This window comes from Protomyctophum parallelum (genome assembly GCF_964188405.1).
Source record: "Protomyctophum parallelum genome assembly, chromosome: 4".
NCBI lineage: Eukaryota > Metazoa > Chordata > Actinopteri > Myctophiformes > Myctophidae > Protomyctophum > Protomyctophum parallelum.
Window position 1 is genome coordinate 23575726 of NC_139700.1, and position 18380 is coordinate 23594105.

The 18380-nt window shown below is 40.0% G+C and overlaps 1 protein-coding gene across 1 annotated transcript in view; it reads right to left on the reverse strand.

Annotated features, from left to right (window-relative positions):
• Positions 1–4444: 4444 nt before the first annotated feature.
• Positions 4445–18380, reverse strand: part of LOC310857121 (cocaine esterase-like) — a gene marked incomplete at both ends in the record, with an annotated part of 15118 nt that continues 1182 nt past the window's right edge. Inside the window, 20 exons of the mRNA XM_083762734.1 lie at positions 4445–4628; positions 6163–6235; positions 6431–6580; positions 6678–6825; positions 6914–6991; positions 7161–7307; positions 8579–8677; positions 9055–9159; positions 9273–9426; positions 9527–9660; positions 9748–9889; positions 9974–10174; positions 10264–10443; positions 10656–10728; positions 10820–10969; positions 13480–13627; positions 16612–16713; positions 16814–16921; positions 17483–17636; positions 18052–18185. Of these exons, the coding sequence (XP_083618860.1) occupies positions 4445–4628; positions 6163–6235; positions 6431–6580; positions 6678–6825; positions 6914–6991; positions 7161–7307; positions 8579–8677; positions 9055–9159; positions 9273–9426; positions 9527–9660; positions 9748–9889; positions 9974–10174; positions 10264–10443; positions 10656–10728; positions 10820–10969; positions 13480–13627; positions 16612–16713; positions 16814–16921; positions 17483–17636; positions 18052–18185 (2664 nt within the window). The remainder of the gene's footprint in view (positions 4629–6162; positions 6236–6430; positions 6581–6677; positions 6826–6913; positions 6992–7160; positions 7308–8578; positions 8678–9054; positions 9160–9272; positions 9427–9526; positions 9661–9747; positions 9890–9973; positions 10175–10263; positions 10444–10655; positions 10729–10819; positions 10970–13479; positions 13628–16611; positions 16714–16813; positions 16922–17482; positions 17637–18051; positions 18186–18380) is intronic.

Here is an 18380-nt window from a genome sequence, read left to right on the forward strand (position 1 = left end):
CGAGTCGGTGTATTGGAGTGGATAAAAGACGCGGAAGTGGTCGGACGCTCCCGAAGAATATGGGTTGGACCAGAGCTATTTTTTTTACAGTCTATGGACCAGAGTTGGACTAGCTAACTGTGACCGCATATGGCATGTGCTATTATTGGGCCATAACGCAATCTACACCGCTTTAACGGAATATCTATGAAGAGAATGTCCCGTAAAGGAATACCGGTAGGTGCCACCATAATGTCCCATTGTCTCCCCCCCCCCCCCCAGCCACCCCTTTTCCCCCTCACTGTAGGCCCCTATATGTTTATTTTACCTTTTTACCTCCTCATGATGAATTCCTGTTCTGTTCTTTGGCTTTATAGAAGTGTATATTTGTACGTCTCTAAATGTTTTGATGATTTGAACAAGGTGGACCCTCTTGTAAACAAGTGTAATGCTTTATTGGGTCATCCACTCACAGTTAACAGTCTTTGTATTGAGTTTGTGCTGGAAATGTACTGTAATTCTGCAAAATAGCAGACAGTGGCACTGGTACATATATTCTGAACTCATCTTCTCACAGTGCGTGTCAACCACATAGCCGACACTTCTCAGCTTCAATTATGTTTTTCATGCCAACCATTGCATAGAAGCATCATGGTTTTGTTATGTACACACCCATGGTACTGTGCCAAGATAACTCACAAATTAAACGCACGTTTCACGTACAGTACACGCAGTCAAGTTGTCTACAGTCTACCGATGTTAACCATCTCAAACCCTCACCCTAACCTCCCACGGGGAAGCACACCTAAACCTAGCCCCATATGTTCCCTCTCCCTACGCTCATTCTGTAGCTCCGAGATGAGGTCACACACTGGGCCCCTCCCACCGCGTTTCAGAAACGGCGCAAGTTTCCGAAAACATAGTCTCTTATCCTTACCAGACCATTAATCCAAAACGTGTAGGGCCGATCCTGGTTTACACTAATTCAAACCTAGGATCGGCCCAGAAAATCCAAGTCGCCATTTGAACTGAGCCTTTACGTCCCGTCTTTTGTCAGTCGCTTCCATGTTTATCAAGGAAGTGTGCGTGTGCGCGTGCATGTCGAGTGAACTGAAGTCAGTTGGAAATTTTCGACCAGGGGAGGCGCCGGGGAGGCGCTAAAGCTTTTCAACTTCCTTGATAAACATGGAAGCGACTGACAAAAGACGGGACGTAAAGGCTCGGTTCAAATGGCGACTTGGATTTTCTGGGCCGATCCTAGGTTTGAATTAGTGTAAACCAGGATCGGCCCTACACGTTTTGGATTAATGGTCTGGTAAGGATAAGAGACTATGTTTTCGGAAACTTGCGCCGTTTCTGAAACGCGGTGGGAGGGGCCCAGTGTGTGACCTCATCTCGGAGCTACAGAATGAGCGTAGGGAGAGGGCACACATGGGGCTAACCTAAGAGTCTGTTTAATTATTTAATAATTTAGTTTTATGAAGGTTTACATTTTTACTGTGAATTAATTGCACTAGCAAAGTGTAACATGCAGTGAGGACGGAACGTTTGTTCTACCCCATTGGTTCTCTGGGGTCCTAATATAAGGAGTGTTCTACCCCATTGGTTCTCTGGGGTCCTAATATAAGGAGTCTTCTACCCCATTGGTTCTCTGGGGTCCTAATATAAGGAGTGTTCTACCCCATTGGTTCTCTGGGGTCCTATTATAAGGAGTGCCGTAACAGAGGCTTGTCATGTCAGCTGTCACTCAACTCAATGAAGGCGTGTTTTGGGCTGTAAAACAATCTGCCCATTTTGACCTATTTAGTTTTTCTTGCAAATATTTGATGGTGCTGCTTTAGATTCTACCAGCATATAAAGGCCCTGGGTGCCACAGGCACACAGTTTCATTCGACTATGAATGGGCCTTTTGCGCCATGACACAGTACGTGCCCTCTTGCCCTTATATGCTCCAAAGGCTAACTGAGCTGACAGTCCTGGTCCACCTAAATGCTCCGGGGTATGCCCTATAGGTATACCAGGGTCAACTCACATAAGTTACCCGAACCTAAAAGTCTATGTACGTGACCTGCCTCGTCTAGAGGCAACACCCAGGACTACGTGAGTCATAGCAAGCTCTGCCACGTCCAGGTTATAGAATCTTGCAAAAAGTTGACATAGATGACCAACTTGCAACCGTACACATGATATGGTTTAATAGTTATAAGCCAAAACGTAAAGTGGGCTGTTATAGCGCCACCATGAGGCCGACCGATATAATTATAAGTTAATTAATTTTAGTAAATATTATGAACCTATTATTATGACGAGACGAGACAAGCTGTCAGCCAATTTCATTGGGAAAAAAATGTCTGTCTGTATTACACTATGCACTATTATACTTATTACACTTCTATTACACTATTATACTTATTACATTTATTACACTTGCACTTATCGGCTGAGGGAACATAGGGTCTGTTTTGGAATGGGGGAACATAGGGCTGAGGGAACATAGGGTCTGTTTTGGAATGGGGGAACATAGGGCTGAGGGAACATAGGCATGACCCCTTTGTATTGAGTTGTGCTTGAATTGTACTGTAATTCTACAAACTGTTAATAAATATTTCAATCAATCAATGTTTTTCAATATCTATCCAGGATAAATACACCATATACTGCAGCTACAATGGTCAAACATCAAATTATTTTTATTAGCATGAGATTCACAGTTAATTCACAGATTTATTTACAGGGAGATAACTGCAGCGATAAACAATGCACAACATGGATGGAATAGTTAATATACCATTATGCATTTAAAGTGTATTAAATCTGTATATTTTACTAAAGTTGGACACATTAACATTAATCCAGCAATCCAGCAATTTCAGCATAAATAGTTTCAGATCAGATGAGGAACACAAAGGGATCTTTTTTTTCTTCTTTTTTTTAAATATTATATCTACCATTGATATCAAAGGCCCCTAATGATATCATTAACCTTTGAAGATCAGAAGGAGGACATTCTTGTTTATGCTGGTGATGATGATCATCAACAATATGTAATACAGTATAGTTATTAGTTAATCAGATTTGTTTTGTTCATGTCCTCTGGTCAAAGTCATTTCACGGAGAAGGCACATTTAGTCTTAACTCAAGATATTTGTGAATTCAAAATATGTCTTCCAGTTGGTATAATAAACATTTAATACAGTGTTTAAAAATGTAAAAATGTAAAAACCTTTTTACCCTAGTAGCAATCTGAGAACCCATAAAGGAAAAACAGCACCCTCTTTTCCTTGAATTTGCTTGAGTCAACAGTCTGTCTCGAGGAGTCGAGACTACCCTAGTAGTAACCACTAACCACCTGTATTAACCTCTAAACCCTGTTTAACCCTATAGCAAACCTATTAGACCCTAGCAAAAGCCTATAAGACCGTAGCAACCACAACCACCCGGTTTAATCATGGTTAATCACTGAAATGTTTGCGACAATATTCAATTACTGGGACTTCCATCCGTTTCTTATTAATCAAATCTCTCTGATGTAATGTGGGTGTACTTGCGGTTGATAGAAACCAGTAGTCGGGACAACACTCCACACGTCCCAAACTCTTCTCCCTTCTGGCTCCAACTGTGGAATGCACTTCCCATGTGCATTCCATGTGCAGTCAGAACTGCAGCATCACTCCCAATCTTCCACCGTAGTCTGAAAACCCACCTTTTCAGACTCCATCATGGCCCATAGCACTTACCCTACCCCCTTAGATAGCATTTCTGTAGACTTAGATAGCATTTGATACAGACTTATAGCATGTTATGTAGACAGCACTATAATTGCATTGTATGTAGTCGTAGCACGTCATAGTACATATGTATAGCATAGTATAGTATATGTATAGTTTATATGTATACTTTCATTATATAGATATTCCACTGTTACGTTATTAGCTTACGCATGTTTCATGATAAATGCTTTTTATGTGATGTATTCCCATGCTTTTTTGTTCTTGCTTAATGTAAATCGCTCTGGATTAAGAGCGTCTGCTAAATGCCTAAATTGTTTTATCGGTGAGTGGAATTAGTCCGGCAGTCGAGGTGGACGGGTGGGAAATTTGATATATAGTATTTTTTATTGGCCTAAAATATTGTCTATATTATTATATACATACTATATTAATTAATCCACTTGCTGACCGGCTGTTAGTATTTGGCAATTTGTTTTATAGGGGTTTCTTGTGACCCTACCATTAACATCCTATGGCAGGCAAAAATGTCAAACTTTCCTTTTGCTTTAAGTAGCATGTGACAAACTAGGGGGTTTTCATGATTCTGAATCCATTCCAAGCATTAGTTTTGAACAAAAAACACTCCTTGGGCTAAAACCCTTAGGCCAATAAAAAATACTATACCAAATTTCCCGCTTTAAACAAAAGAAGCCTGTCGGCTGCCAGACTAAATGCAAAGAGGAGTGCTGTCCGTACTACAGTTCAGTGTGCTCTACATTCTCTTGACTCTGGTGAATCTTCTCAGGAACAGTTTGAGTCAGGAAGGTGTAGCGGTTCTTCTTCAGGTGCTGAGCAGACATCTGTTCCAACCCAATGGACAGGTAGTGTTCATCAGCACCGTACTGCTGCCAATGTACCAGGCCGGCTCCATTAGGTGACCTACAGTACATACACAGTTGGTTGTTCTTAATTAGGATGATAATGATTTGTTTATATATACTAGTCCTTACCCGTTCTGAATATATGAACAGCAAATGATGTTCAGTGTGGGTAATGTGTTAAATGCTGCAGTACAATCATAAGTATACCATTGATACAATTGGTATTGTGGCTGCTTTGGAGAGGTTATCCTTTAAGATGAATAATCAGTTGGATAAATATGATTTGAAGTGGAACGTGTTCCTCAGTCATGTTGCAGGTCCTTTGGTGTGATCCATGGTCAGGCTGTTTGCTTGTTTATTGTATTAATATACATAGTCCTTACCCGTTGTATGGACTATTGCCCCCCATAAATATATTTAATTGCTCTTCATTTTAACTTGTATAATATATTTGTGTCTTTTTTGTGTGAATAAATACAGCACTATAACATGAAAATATTTGTATAAATGCATGGTAGGGAAATGTTTACATGGCAAGGACTGTAAATTGTACACTTATTAGCCCACAGACCCCCATTTGAAAAGTATGAAAGACCCCAGTTTGACATGCAGCACAGAAAGTATGTGCTGTGGCACAGGTATTCCCAAATGTACAGTGTGGGTCTGTGTCCGTCCCAACATGCATTTCACTGGTGACACTGGTGACACGTGATTTGCGGGGAGATGAGTTGTTCAGTACCCCCTGGTGGCCGCGGGGGGTACTGCGCCCTGGGTGCGGTTGGATTATTATTTCATATAAATGGGTGATGTAAAAACAATATCTGTACAGTAAATATGACAGTAGCGTCGGTAAAAAGTAGCCTAGCTGGATTGTGGGAGCGTGCAGATTTTTTTTGGCATGGAGAGATGTGTGCTAATAGTGTGGCTCGGTCGGAGATAGACCACGGACAAATAAACGGGTTTTTATTCACTAATAAATTCATTATTAATCTTATTGGAAAAATGGCTTCGTTAAGACCTCCATATTATTATGGTCAATGCCTGTGTGAAAAGTGGGAGCGATTGGTGCAGGCAATGAGGAGATAAGGTGGTGTTTCTGACAGACAGACATTCAGACATTCGCTCAATTATAGTATGATGATGATGATGATGATGATGATATATATATATATATATAGTGACTACAGGTCAATACATGCTCCTTGTGTTTGTGTGTATATATATATACTCTCTATATATATATATATATATATATATATATATACACACACACACAGACACACACACACACACACACACACACATATTTTCTGGAAAAAGTGTTCTGATGTCAGAACTTGGTGCATGTATTGCGGTTTACACTTTTATGATCTAATTATAACATACTGGCCCTTGAGCGTATTATTTAAATTGACAGTCAGTTTCAGCAGTGAGATTTATCAAAGGACAGACCAAATGTACTCTAGGATCAGCTGTATAGGATTTCCTGATAAAACTCACATGGACTTTGGCTTAAACGCATTCCTGGTCTAAAATATACGCTGTGTTGTACACATAAATGACGGCCACTGTGTATAGGAGTGTAATCCTACCCCGTCCGAGCAAAGTTGCCCCAGTAGCTCATCATAGTTTTGCTGAGCTGTTCCTCTTCTTCTGTACATGATACTGTAGAGTGATTAAGAAAATGGTTTAGTGAAGCTTCTGATGTACACTTTCAAAAGGGTATTGATTCTTGGAAAGCCAGAGCCAAATTTATATTTATTATGTTCTATTAATTATTTCAATTTGAATACTGCACCCAGAGCCAATTCTATATTTATTATGTTCCATGAATTAAATACTTTTGAATATTGCACTTACTCCCAAATTCGGCATCGGAAGTGATAAAGCAGTTTCCTAATACAGTGATGATTTCATCACCATGGTCTGATCCAACAAAGCTTGGCCTTCTCTCCTGCAGGAATTTGGGTGGATGCTGGTACTCATACAGATATACAGGAGCACCTGCATCTGGTTGTAGACAAAATGAGGTATGCGAGTTTCAACGCCAATATTCAAGGGAAAACGGGTTAATACCATTCTTAAGATTACAACATTTTTTACTTACCTCTGTGGGAATTTGCCGTCTTAATGGCTGGAATGGTAAACAGCATGTCTCCAAGCAGCTCTGTAAATCCATCTCTAATTTTCAGTCGATCTCCAGAGGTTCCAAGATATTCATCTGCCACAAGCTCTTTCACTGAGCCATCTTTCAGCTTGAGAAAGAGATTATTATGATTATTATGTCTATAATCATAGAAAACATGACAAAACTCAGGCCATGCAACACAGTGTTTGTCTTACATCGGGATAGAACATGGCTAGAATAGGCATGACATGTTCCCGGTCCATTCCCTCTGTCCAGTTTGGGGGAGCAATGAACTAGATGAGCAAGATTGTTTTTTTTTTTTTTGTAGAAAAAAGAAAGAAAAGAAAAACAAAATCAAAACAATATATTTCAGAAAGACCTGAAGATGAAGTAAGTGAACTCAAAATAATCCATTGAATGTTCTAATACAATGATATCAAAGATAATGCCACATGTACTTACCATAGGCAGTAGCCAGCCCCCTTCATGATTATTAATGCCTGTTATGAAAGGTATTTTAAGAAGTTCATGGTTTTGGTACAGTTCATCCACAGGTTTTGTCATGAAATTTCCATCAACGGTGACGGGGTATCGGTGATACATGTTTTCCTTGAGAGAAAAGCATACCAAGGTGTAAGAGATTTAACCCATTTAGACCTGAGGACGATTCTATAAATGCCTTCTAAATCATGACAGTTTTCTGAAAAACCCATGTTTCTGTTTTTAAACAATTTGAGCCCCCATGTAAATCGCATGGGGGCTTTCGTTCTCTAACATTCTCTAACATTTTCATGTCAAGGACCCCCAAATATCATCATTTTACCCTAATGGACAGGGGTACACAAGCACATGGCCGTTTATCCGCTTGCCTTCTCCTACCAAACCACTCAGTTAGCACACATCTCTCCATGCACAAAATATCCTGCACGCCACCCCAATCCAGCTGCACTACATCGCTTCCCCACAACTGCCATATTTACTGCACACATATTACTTTTGTCAGACACACTGTTATTGCGCAACATTTCACTGTGATGCAAATTACATCACAGATTTCCCATTCCCCACCCTGTCCCCTTTTCACTGCACACACACACACACACACACATTCACACACATGCGCACACACACACACACACATACACAGGGCGCAGCAGTACGGTACAGCACAGTATGCTACAGTACGGTACAGTACAGTACAGCCCTGTACACTAGGGCACAGTACTGTACAGTATGGTAAGGCACAGTACAGTATACTGTACAGTTCGCTACAGTACAGTATGGCACAGTAATGCAACGTGGTATATACAAACATTTCCACTTGCCATGCTTGCTTTTATACGGGGAAAAACAAGCAAAACAAAAAATATGGCCACTCAGTCAGGTTGCCAAGTTTACACTTTCCAAGCAACTGGGTATAATTAAAAAAAACAGTATCGCCCTCCCGCTATTGCCTTCTTCCCATTTGCGATGCGTGGCGCTAGGATAATTGGCCGCCGACCACTATCTGAACATATGTTGTTCCAGTGACCCGCCAGAAGCAAAGATTTTCGTTCAAAACATTCACTCTGAAAGAATATATATTCAAAGATTTGCGCCACATCTTCACGACTTTTCAATAGTAGATCTACAAGCTCGTAGCGTGAGCTTGTCGATCTGCTATTTTTCAACAGCTAAAGTATGCTTATAACACCAAAATGGGTTCCCGTACTGAATGGGTTAAGATGTGGAAGCTCTGCAAGTGGAAATCTCAGGGAAGTGGTACGGAAATGAAAGTAATTGTCAAACATTCAGAACAACCAATACATTTCACTGAAATCGAATCACATATTCTATATGATCAACTTATGTCAGCAGATGATATCTAATACATGTCTAACCTTTTCGAAAGTCAGCATAGCATCAATGTCCATGGATCTCAGGCAGTCAGCAATCATTTTTGTGCTTGTGATGTCACATCCTGATACATTGGCTACAAACTGGCAATAACAATCAGAGAAATGTACGATTTTAAAGAACATATAAAACTCTTGTTGGCATCATGTACTACATGTATTTACCGGTACACATTTTTAACCCAAACATTTAATCTCAGGGTCCATTTGGGAATGACATGGGCATGGCTCCAATGTGGATATTGGACTATATGTGCCCATGCAGCCTTTTGCATTAGTTATTTATGTCTACTACTACAACTAATTTGGGCAAGATTTCATCCTAATCAGAGCCTCATTGACCTCCAAAATAAAACTTGGCCAGTGAATATTGCAAAGACATATCTGAGGGAAAAAAATATGTTTTTTCTGTGGCCTACTAACTTTTATGCATGCCATAAAAAAGTAAACTGCTAAATAACCTGTGCTATAGGCAAAGGATTATCCGTGAATAATGCATCCATTGCAGCAGTGCCACTCTCAGCAATTCCACGGTGAAACAGGCGATCAGACAATGGAGACAGAGCCTAATAATTAAAGAAACACAAAACATAGAATAAACGAAAAATGGCCTCTATAAATTCATTCTGTGTCTGTCATTGAGTTTAAGAGAATAGTTTTTCTGTGGATTATATCGTACCAGGAGGGACACGCTCACTCCACCAGCAGACTCCCCAAATATGGTGACGGAACCTGGATCTCCTCCAAAGTTGTGGATGTGATCCTGGACCCATCGCAGAGCTGCCACCTGGTCCAGTAAACCAAAGTTTCCTGAAATCTGTTCATCTCCGGTACTGAAAAGAGTAGATGATCAGGAATCGCTAAAACAAGTCACAAAGGCACAGTTCCTCTTCCTCAGATGTGCAGGACATCATCATAATTCATCTTCCTCACCTGAGAAATCCCAGTGCTCCTAAGCGATATTGGATCAGAACCACTACTACGTCCTGGTAAGCAGCCAGGGCAGAACCATCGTACAATGAGGCTGAGCCAGTTGATAGCCCTCCACCATGGATCCAGACCATGACCTAGGGAGTAGAACAATGACTATCTTTATCATTTTAATTTGACTAATCACACTCACCAATTCCATCGAGGAAAAACAAGGATCTTACTGGGAGTTTGACATCTTGAGTATCTACTGCTGGAGTGTAAATGTTGAGGTACAGACAGTCTTCTGAGATGTCAGGGATATCTGCTTCATTCATGAATAGCATCTTTATCAGATCCAGAAGAATCTGTTTATTTTGGACACAGCTGTGAAAACAAACCAAAAGAGTATTAATATGTGGAACAGAACTCAATCCAATAAATACCTACTGAACTGCATGAATGACTTACATGAATGGTTGTTGGGTGGCATCTCTCACTCCTTCCCATCCCTCTGCAGGCTGGGGTGGGGCCAGTCTCAGAGGTCCTACAGGAGGCTTTGCAAACGGAACTCCCAGGTAGACATGGACCCCCGTATCCTTCCCCTTTACACTCAAATGCTCTCCTCTCAGACTTCCCAGTTTTGTGTGGACTACAGGCACCGTCTTTGGTCTGTGAGAAAAGTATCTACAGTGAGTTTCACCCAGACAAAACCTAATTAAAAAAGGTACATTTATATAGGAATAAGTACAGGATCATACAGGTCACTGTTCTCCATCTTTTCTCTATGTTGTCTGATCTTCTCAGGAAGGGTTTCAGTCATGAAAGTGTAACGGTCCTTCCTTGGGTGCTGACCAGGTTCCTGCTCCATCCCAATTGAGAGGTAGTCTCTCTCTGCTGCATACTGTGGCCAGTGTACCAGGCCAGCTCCATTAGGTGATCTATAATTGCACACAAACAAAAAAAAACAATGAGGACAGCATGAAGTACATTAGTCATTGCATTACTGAAATGAAAACCCCATTTCACAGTTTGATTTCTATATTGTATTACCAAACATCCTCAGTTAAGTTTCCTAGTTTCCAAAAATCAAACATTCTTATAGTTACTGGATCAAAACAATAAACAAAATCTGCACATTGAAGAATCTTACCTAGTACGAGCAAAGTTGCCCCAGTATTTCATCATAATTCTACTTAGCTGTTCATCTTCCTCTGTACATGAGTCTGAGAGAGAAAGAATTATAGAGATGTGTTAACAAAAATTACATTATAGACTACAGTACATGATGAGCTGCAAATTCTAGTCTTGTTTTACCTTGCACTATGACTTGATCTTCTGTGAAACAGAATCCCAAAATAAAAAAGATATCATCCCCATGATCAGAGCCAACATAGCTGGGTCTCTTCTTCTTGAGCATGCTGGGTGTCTCCTCAAACTCATAGAAGTACACTGGAACTCCTGCATCTGTTTGGAGGATGAAAGAAAGTAATGAATTCATGTCACGCAACATACTGTACCTGGTCTTTGATTTCTTCTAATGGTTTTCAGAATATCAGGTATCAAGTATAATAGCCAACAATCAGGATGGCCTACATAGTCTGCATTTATCCAAAGTGCTTTATGCACTTTTTTTGTGCATTCACACACAACCATACACGGTACACCACCCTCATAGGCATGCTGTCTTGCTCAAGGACATGAATATGCATTTCCTGCTCTATCCATGTTTGGGATACATATTTTCTGGGCAGCATGTTGTGCCTTTTGTCAATGGGTCTCACCATATTGTTAAACCCCACTCTGTTCCCTGTGGAAATGGTCATGTCCTCTGCAACTATTTCAATGAATAGAGCAAGGGTTCTCAAACTTTTATATGCCACAACAACCCCATTTTATGGGGGAATTTCAAGGTGGAGTAGTTTCAAGGTGGAAATAAAGGAAATCTTAAAATAAAATCATTTTTGTTGGCCTTATATCTGAATATTTAGTAATAGTTAAAGCAGTTCAAAATAAGTTTTGCACAAATCTATATATGTATTTATATATTTTGAGATGGGGGTCGGCGGCCAAAATGAATACATATATTTTTGGGGGTCCTTGAACATGAAAATGTTCGACTGACATAGAAAGAGGTTTTTCAGAATACTGTCAGTATTTAGAAGGCATTTGTAGAATCGTCCTCAGGTCTAAATGGGTTAAACAACATAACATAGAGCTTAAAGCAATTTCACTTAAACCCATACAGGGCACCACAAATGTTGCAAATGACACTATTGCAGAAACAAGACCCCTTTTCCCTTTATCAAATTGTATAAAGTAATCTTGTATGAGTAAAGTTACCATGACCGGCAAATAGTTTTGATATTCCACACTTTTTGCTGGCAATTGAAATGGCTTCTAACATTAATGGGAGGGGACCATTTCTTATTTAAAAAAGAGCAAGGTCTTAAGAGGGGCCTCTATATTCCCTAAAGCACGTTCACTTCTGCCCCTAGGGTGGAGTATGTCGATGAAATGCAATTTCCACCCAAGCATGCTATTGCTTGCAGCCTAACTGCTACAACCCACTTACATAACACTGGCTGGGCAACGCAGCCCTTTCTGGTTCTAAAATGTGAAGTGAATAAATGTTCTTATCTCACTGAAAATGGCCTGAAAATAATAGCTAAACTATGACAAGAGCTCTGGAAGTCTATTAACCCTTGGACTACCAGTCCCAATTTTTTTGTTTGGGTAACAAATTGGCATATTTTTAATTCATCGTTTTAACATACAAGAAAGATCTGGTGGATTGAAGAGATGTTTTTCTTTTTTCATTCATTGCAAATGTATTCTCTCGATTCGCCACCAGATGGCGGGAAAGCATCATTATGCTGATTTAGGCTAAAATAGACAGATCTTCTTAAGTCACTTCCGGTTCAACGATCAACAACAACCTGTAGTATTTTGACCCTAGTCAATAGCTTGGCTGGTCCGGATTGCTAAGCTAATGCTATATTTTTCATAACTAAGTCAAATTTACCTCAAATCAACCCCAAAAGATCGCAAAATATCACATTTTTTACAGCGACGCACATAGAGACGGCGCGCGTGCACGATAGCGCACGATCGTTTTTTGGTAAATTACATCCAACATTAGTGATATTAGCGAAAAAATATTAATTTTTGCTCTTTTGACCCCGCGATAACTGATATTGATTGTCATTCCGTTTTTTCCGTTAACGGGAGGTTTAGATTTTTCGATTAATTCAGTTTTTTCCGTGAATTGTAGGCCAAGGGTTAAAGGATGCAAAGGGTTACCATTCATCTTTGAGTTTTAGTGATTAAAACATTATCTTTACCAATCAGTATGGTAGAACATACAATATAACTAATACACTTTTGGTGGTTGTAGTTGGTCTACATTCCTTCTATTGAGACATTGATATGTGGGGAGCATCGCAGTCCCGGCCCCTACCAGGGCCCAGGAAATTATTCCCCGTTCATTTTCCTCATAGACATTTCAAAAAGTATTTATTTAAAGACCTTTTAATCCTCGTACAAAGCCAACTCGAGTTGTGACAAATCATAACAACAAACAAAGATTTTCGGGTCGAACAAATATTTAGAAAGAAGAAGAAAACGGCAGGTTACAACACTTTTTTTGTTTTTCTTCTTTGTAATTATTTGTTATTTATTGTTATTTATTGTTTGTTGTCATGATTTGTCGCAACTCGAGTTGGGTTTGTACGACGATTATAAGGTCTTTAAATAAATACGTTTTGAAATGTCTATGGGAAAAATGCATTGGGAATTATTTCCTGGGCCGCTCTATAGGACCACTGGTTGACAATGTGGTTTTCTGTATTAGCTCAGCAGCAGATGCCTGCATTGGGGACCCGGGTTCAAATCCAGTTAAGACATGAAAGTATACAGATTGCAGCTTTAAGTTATGTTGATAAACAGAACCTAAAGACACCTAGCTATAATCTTACCTCTGTGGAAGTTTGCAACCTTAATGGCAGGAATGGAAAACACCACATCTCCAAACACCTCAGTAAGAGCATCTCTAACTTTCACATGATCCGGTGACGTTCCCATGTATTCATCAGCCAACAGCTCTGTCATCCACTGGTCTTCAGGCTAGATCATAGATAGAACATTCAATAAGGCCTTGACATATAAAACACTGGAAGTGGTGAATGGGGGGAGGATGTGGTCTAAATTGAGCTCTGTGTGGACAATGCTGCTCACTGTCTCAAAAGGTACTGTAGCCACAACTTTCAGTGAGTGAAGCCTTCTCCCCACTCCCGTTTCCCCTTTACAGTTTCCTCCCTCAGATTTAACCTAATTTAAATCATCTAAACATAATTGCTTTTGCTTAGCAGAAATGGAAATAAAATAAATAAAAGTAAAATATATTTTCGTGAACGGAAATGCCAGCTTCCTTACGGGAAGTTTAGTTCGGGAGGTACTTTCTATAGAGCATTTAGTCTCGCGTAGCCAGACAACTATATCAGTCGGGTAACGCGAGACCTGCGGGGGGCAACAGGCTCAAGGAATAGAGTTTAACCTGTGATGCCGTACTTTTTATTTGTGTTTTCTCAATTAATTTGGTCATTAAGGTCCACAGAATGAGAGGCCTGCTCTGCCGGAAACACTGCGAAAAAAGGTTATGGACATTTTTGTATATCACACCATAGACATGGCAACATTTTCCAAATTTCATTATGCTTTAAGTAGCATGTGACATGTCAAACGTTTTCATGATTCTGAATCCATTCCAAGCATTAGTTTTACACGAAAAACAATCCATGGGTTGGCCTAAATAAATGTGCCCAAATGTGCTGACCTCATCACATTTGTGATGACGGCTAAGGCCGTTTTTAGCCCAAGGATTGTTGGAATGCTTGGAATGGATCATGCATATAGAATCATCTATATGCTTGGTGTGGTATACAAAAATGTGGCAGAGCCAACCCTAATGACCCTAACTATACAACATTGTGGAATAGTTCAAAACAATAGGTTAAATCAAATATAGGGCAGGAACGTTCTTAACAACAACGTTTGATACCAGACGTTGTTGATACCAGTTATCTTACATTGGGGTATGTATACATGGACATAATGGGCAAAGCTTCTTGTCGGTCCATTCCATCCACCCAGAGTGTAAGAGGACCCATGAACTGTCATAACAAAACACAGAATTATACATAGATAGATATAGCACATGACTTTATGGAATTATACGCGATAATTGGAACAATAATGATGAGTGGAAAATAAAATACCCACAGTTGTGGTTTCCACTATATAGGCTACAGTATAGATAATAAATGTATGAACATGCTTTCAGATAACATGGGTAATGTAATAGTATGTGTGTCCAAATTTGATTGGATGATTGGATGATTGTATTGGATTATGATTATGTCAACTTACATGTAAAAAGAACCACCCTGCTTCATCACTATTGTACCCAATCATGAGAGGCACATTGTGCATCTCATGATTTTGTAAAGCCTCCATTCCAGATTTGAGAAGGAACTGTCCATCAGTAGTCATTCTATTTTGTAGTAGTGCTGCATACTAGAGACCAAAAAAAAGACAATAGACACAGCTAGAAGGATATAAAATAAATTACTTAGGACTTTTTGCTATCTCCTTCCCAAGCATCCCATCATGTCAAGATACAATGAATAATCCGTTTCCTGGTTTCATGACAATAAAACATGCTTTTTATATTCATTGTATGACTTTAAAGGACAACTTTAGTTTTTTTCAACCAAGGTTCATGTTTTAGGTTGTTATTAGATAAAGTAAAAGATGAGTGTTTTTTTTCATTTGCTGCTTTCTTTCGTTTTAGGGATTTTAGCTGTTTTTGACAGGGGGGCGGGGGCATTCAAGCATGGGGCTAAATATGTATTTTTTTACACAATGTTATGGTGATTTATTTTTTTATGGTTTACTATAGTCCTACTAGACCCCAAGAAATTACATCTGGCCACAGAAGATCACAGGATCTACTGAATGTGAAGGTAGCCTACTGGGGGGAAGCCACACTGTGTGCATAGGCTCAATATGTCAGTTTGACACATTCAGTAGATCCTGTGATCTTCTGTGGCCAGATGTAATTTCCTGGGGTCTAGTAGGACTATAGTAAATAATACAAAAATAAATCGCCATAAAAGTCTGTAAAAAAATACATATTTAGCCCCATGCTCGAATGCCCCCGCCCCCCTGTCAAAAACTGCTAAAATCCCTAAAACGAAAGAAAGCAGCAAATGAAAGAAAACTAGACAAAGTGCCAATCGGCACAGGTCTCCACCAGGGCAGGTCAGGTTGTGGCCTCATGGTGGCGCTATAACAGGCTGTTGAGGAAGATTTGGGCCGGAGGTTCGTGTTGGAGGGATGCAGGTACAATGTTTTTCCATGTGTGCATACATAAGTTGTATACAGATCGATGCAGTTATAGCTAAAAACAGGAATTGGCCTGTTATAGCGCCACCGTGAGGCTGATTTTGAGGGAAAATGTGCGTGTATAATTTAACGGAAATTGCACACTGTGTTTGTGATTTGTGGCCTTTTTTCAAAATGGACGAATCGTGTGAGCTTTGGAAGCCAATCTTAGCCAATCAGGATGGAAGATGGGAAATGGTGGCACTCCGTGTTGATCACATGACTATGGAGATAGTGTATACCGATTTGCGTGAAATTTGGATAAAATCTGAAGGAGTAATAATAGAAAATGTGTTTTACATATGTCGGCCTCCTGGTGGCCCTATAAAGAGCAGATGTGAAAAATTCCAGGCAAAGGTTTTTCCTTGGCCTCTAGGGAGTTGGCATACAAAGTTATCCACAGATCCGTGCAGTTAGAGGTAAAAACACTTTTCGGCCAGTTATAGCGCCACCTTGAGTCTGAGTTGAAATTGTTCATGTGGCATTTCGTCCTCGGCCTAGTGGGAATGTGGGTGCACAATTTCACGGAAATCACGCGATGTGTTCATGATTTGCAGCATTTTGTTTGAAACTGAGCACTCCTGTGAACTTTGGAAGCCAATCTTAACCAATCAGGATGGAGCCTTCTATGTTGACATGTATCAGCAAGATCCAAACATGCTTACCTCTTTCTGATACTTCACTATGTCATCTATGGTCAGCTTCATCACACAGTCAGCAATCTTCTCAGTGGTAGAACTATCACAGCCGGAATAGTTTGCTATAGCCTACAAAGAAAAATAATGGGTCTTACTCTGGCCTTGTTATGCACATCATGCACATGTATACATGTCCTTTCATCTAGCCATTTGTAATTGCAAAACTAACCTGGGCTACAGGCAGAGGGTTGGAGTTATGGCAGAGAGGTTCACATGCTACAGAGCCACTCTGCGCTATTGCACCATGAAACAAGCCAGCGGACAATGGAGAAAGAAGCTGCCAATAAAAGAGAGGAAAACATATTTAAGAAAGGTCAAGATATTAACACCTTAATTGAAGGGTGCCGTGTCCGGCTCATTATTCCGACAGCGTGTTAGTCCGACTAGCCCCGACTACCCCCTATAACCGCACGCAAAGCCACATAGTCTGACTAATGAGATGTCGGAGTTATGAGCACCCCCCCCCCTAATTTTCCCATTCATGTCAATGGAGAAATGTAATGCACAAATAAATTAATATCAATTAAATTAAACTATACAACATTTCTCAAAATACGAGCGCACCATTCCCGATGAAGCCGGTCGATGTGACATTATGGCTCATGTGTGTGCTGTGTGTGATGTGCGTGCGTGCGTTTATCGCTTGGACTATTTATTAATATGTGCAATCGTATACTTTATTGCATCATTAATTTCCCATAAAGTAGTCGGAAATGCATAGCTCTTGAAAGTATGGAAAATATTTCCTAGACCTAAACCGTCTAATGACTTGCAAAGTTGCGAAGATTCGTATTGTTAATAATTCAATAGATATAATTTGTTCATGTGTTCTTCTTACTAATGCAGTTACACTGATTCCACCAACAGACTCCCCAAATATGGTGACGGAACCTGGATCTCCTCCAAAGTTGTGGATGTGCTCTTGGACCCATCGCAGGGCTTCCACCTGGTCCAGTAATCCAAAGTTTCCTGGTACATGCTTGTCTCCTGTGCTTTAGGAACATAGACGTTTGCAGAGGTATGGTAAGGTAAATGTATTTATAAAGTGCCTTTCATAACAAATGTTACAAGGTTCTGTACAATAAATAAAATGAAAAAAGCAAGAGCATCACATAGATCAACATAAAATAAATCAACAATACAATGCGTTACAGCAGAGCAGTATATTATAAAATACATATGTACATGCACAGTACATATAATAGATATAGACAATATTACAATATTTGTTTTTTCCAGATTCCGAGGGGGGGGGGAGAAAGGGTTTGGACCCCTTTTTTCATGTGTGGTTCAAAGTTAATTTGATGATCAAATAAAACTGCAAAGTTCTTTGAAACTTTAGTGAACAGAACATAAATAGGCTACATACTGTACAGTTTGACACAGCACTACATGGTTCAGTCTTACCTAAGGAATCCCAGTATCCCAATGCGATATTGTATCAGAACAACAACCACATCCTGGTAGGCAGCCAGAGCAGATCCATCATATTCTGATATAGCCCCCATATAAAATCCTCCTCCATGGATCCACACCATGACCTTTATGACAGAATACATTTCATGTAATCTCTTAAGACTGTTGGCTGACACATTTTTCAAATGCTTCCCCCAAACACCATGACTATAGCTATATATAGTTGCGAACGCAGTGATTGCGAATGCAATGAGCACTAACTACAAGTAAGACGCGCAAACGCGGGAAGCGAACACAGCTCGTGTGTGTGTGTGTGTGTG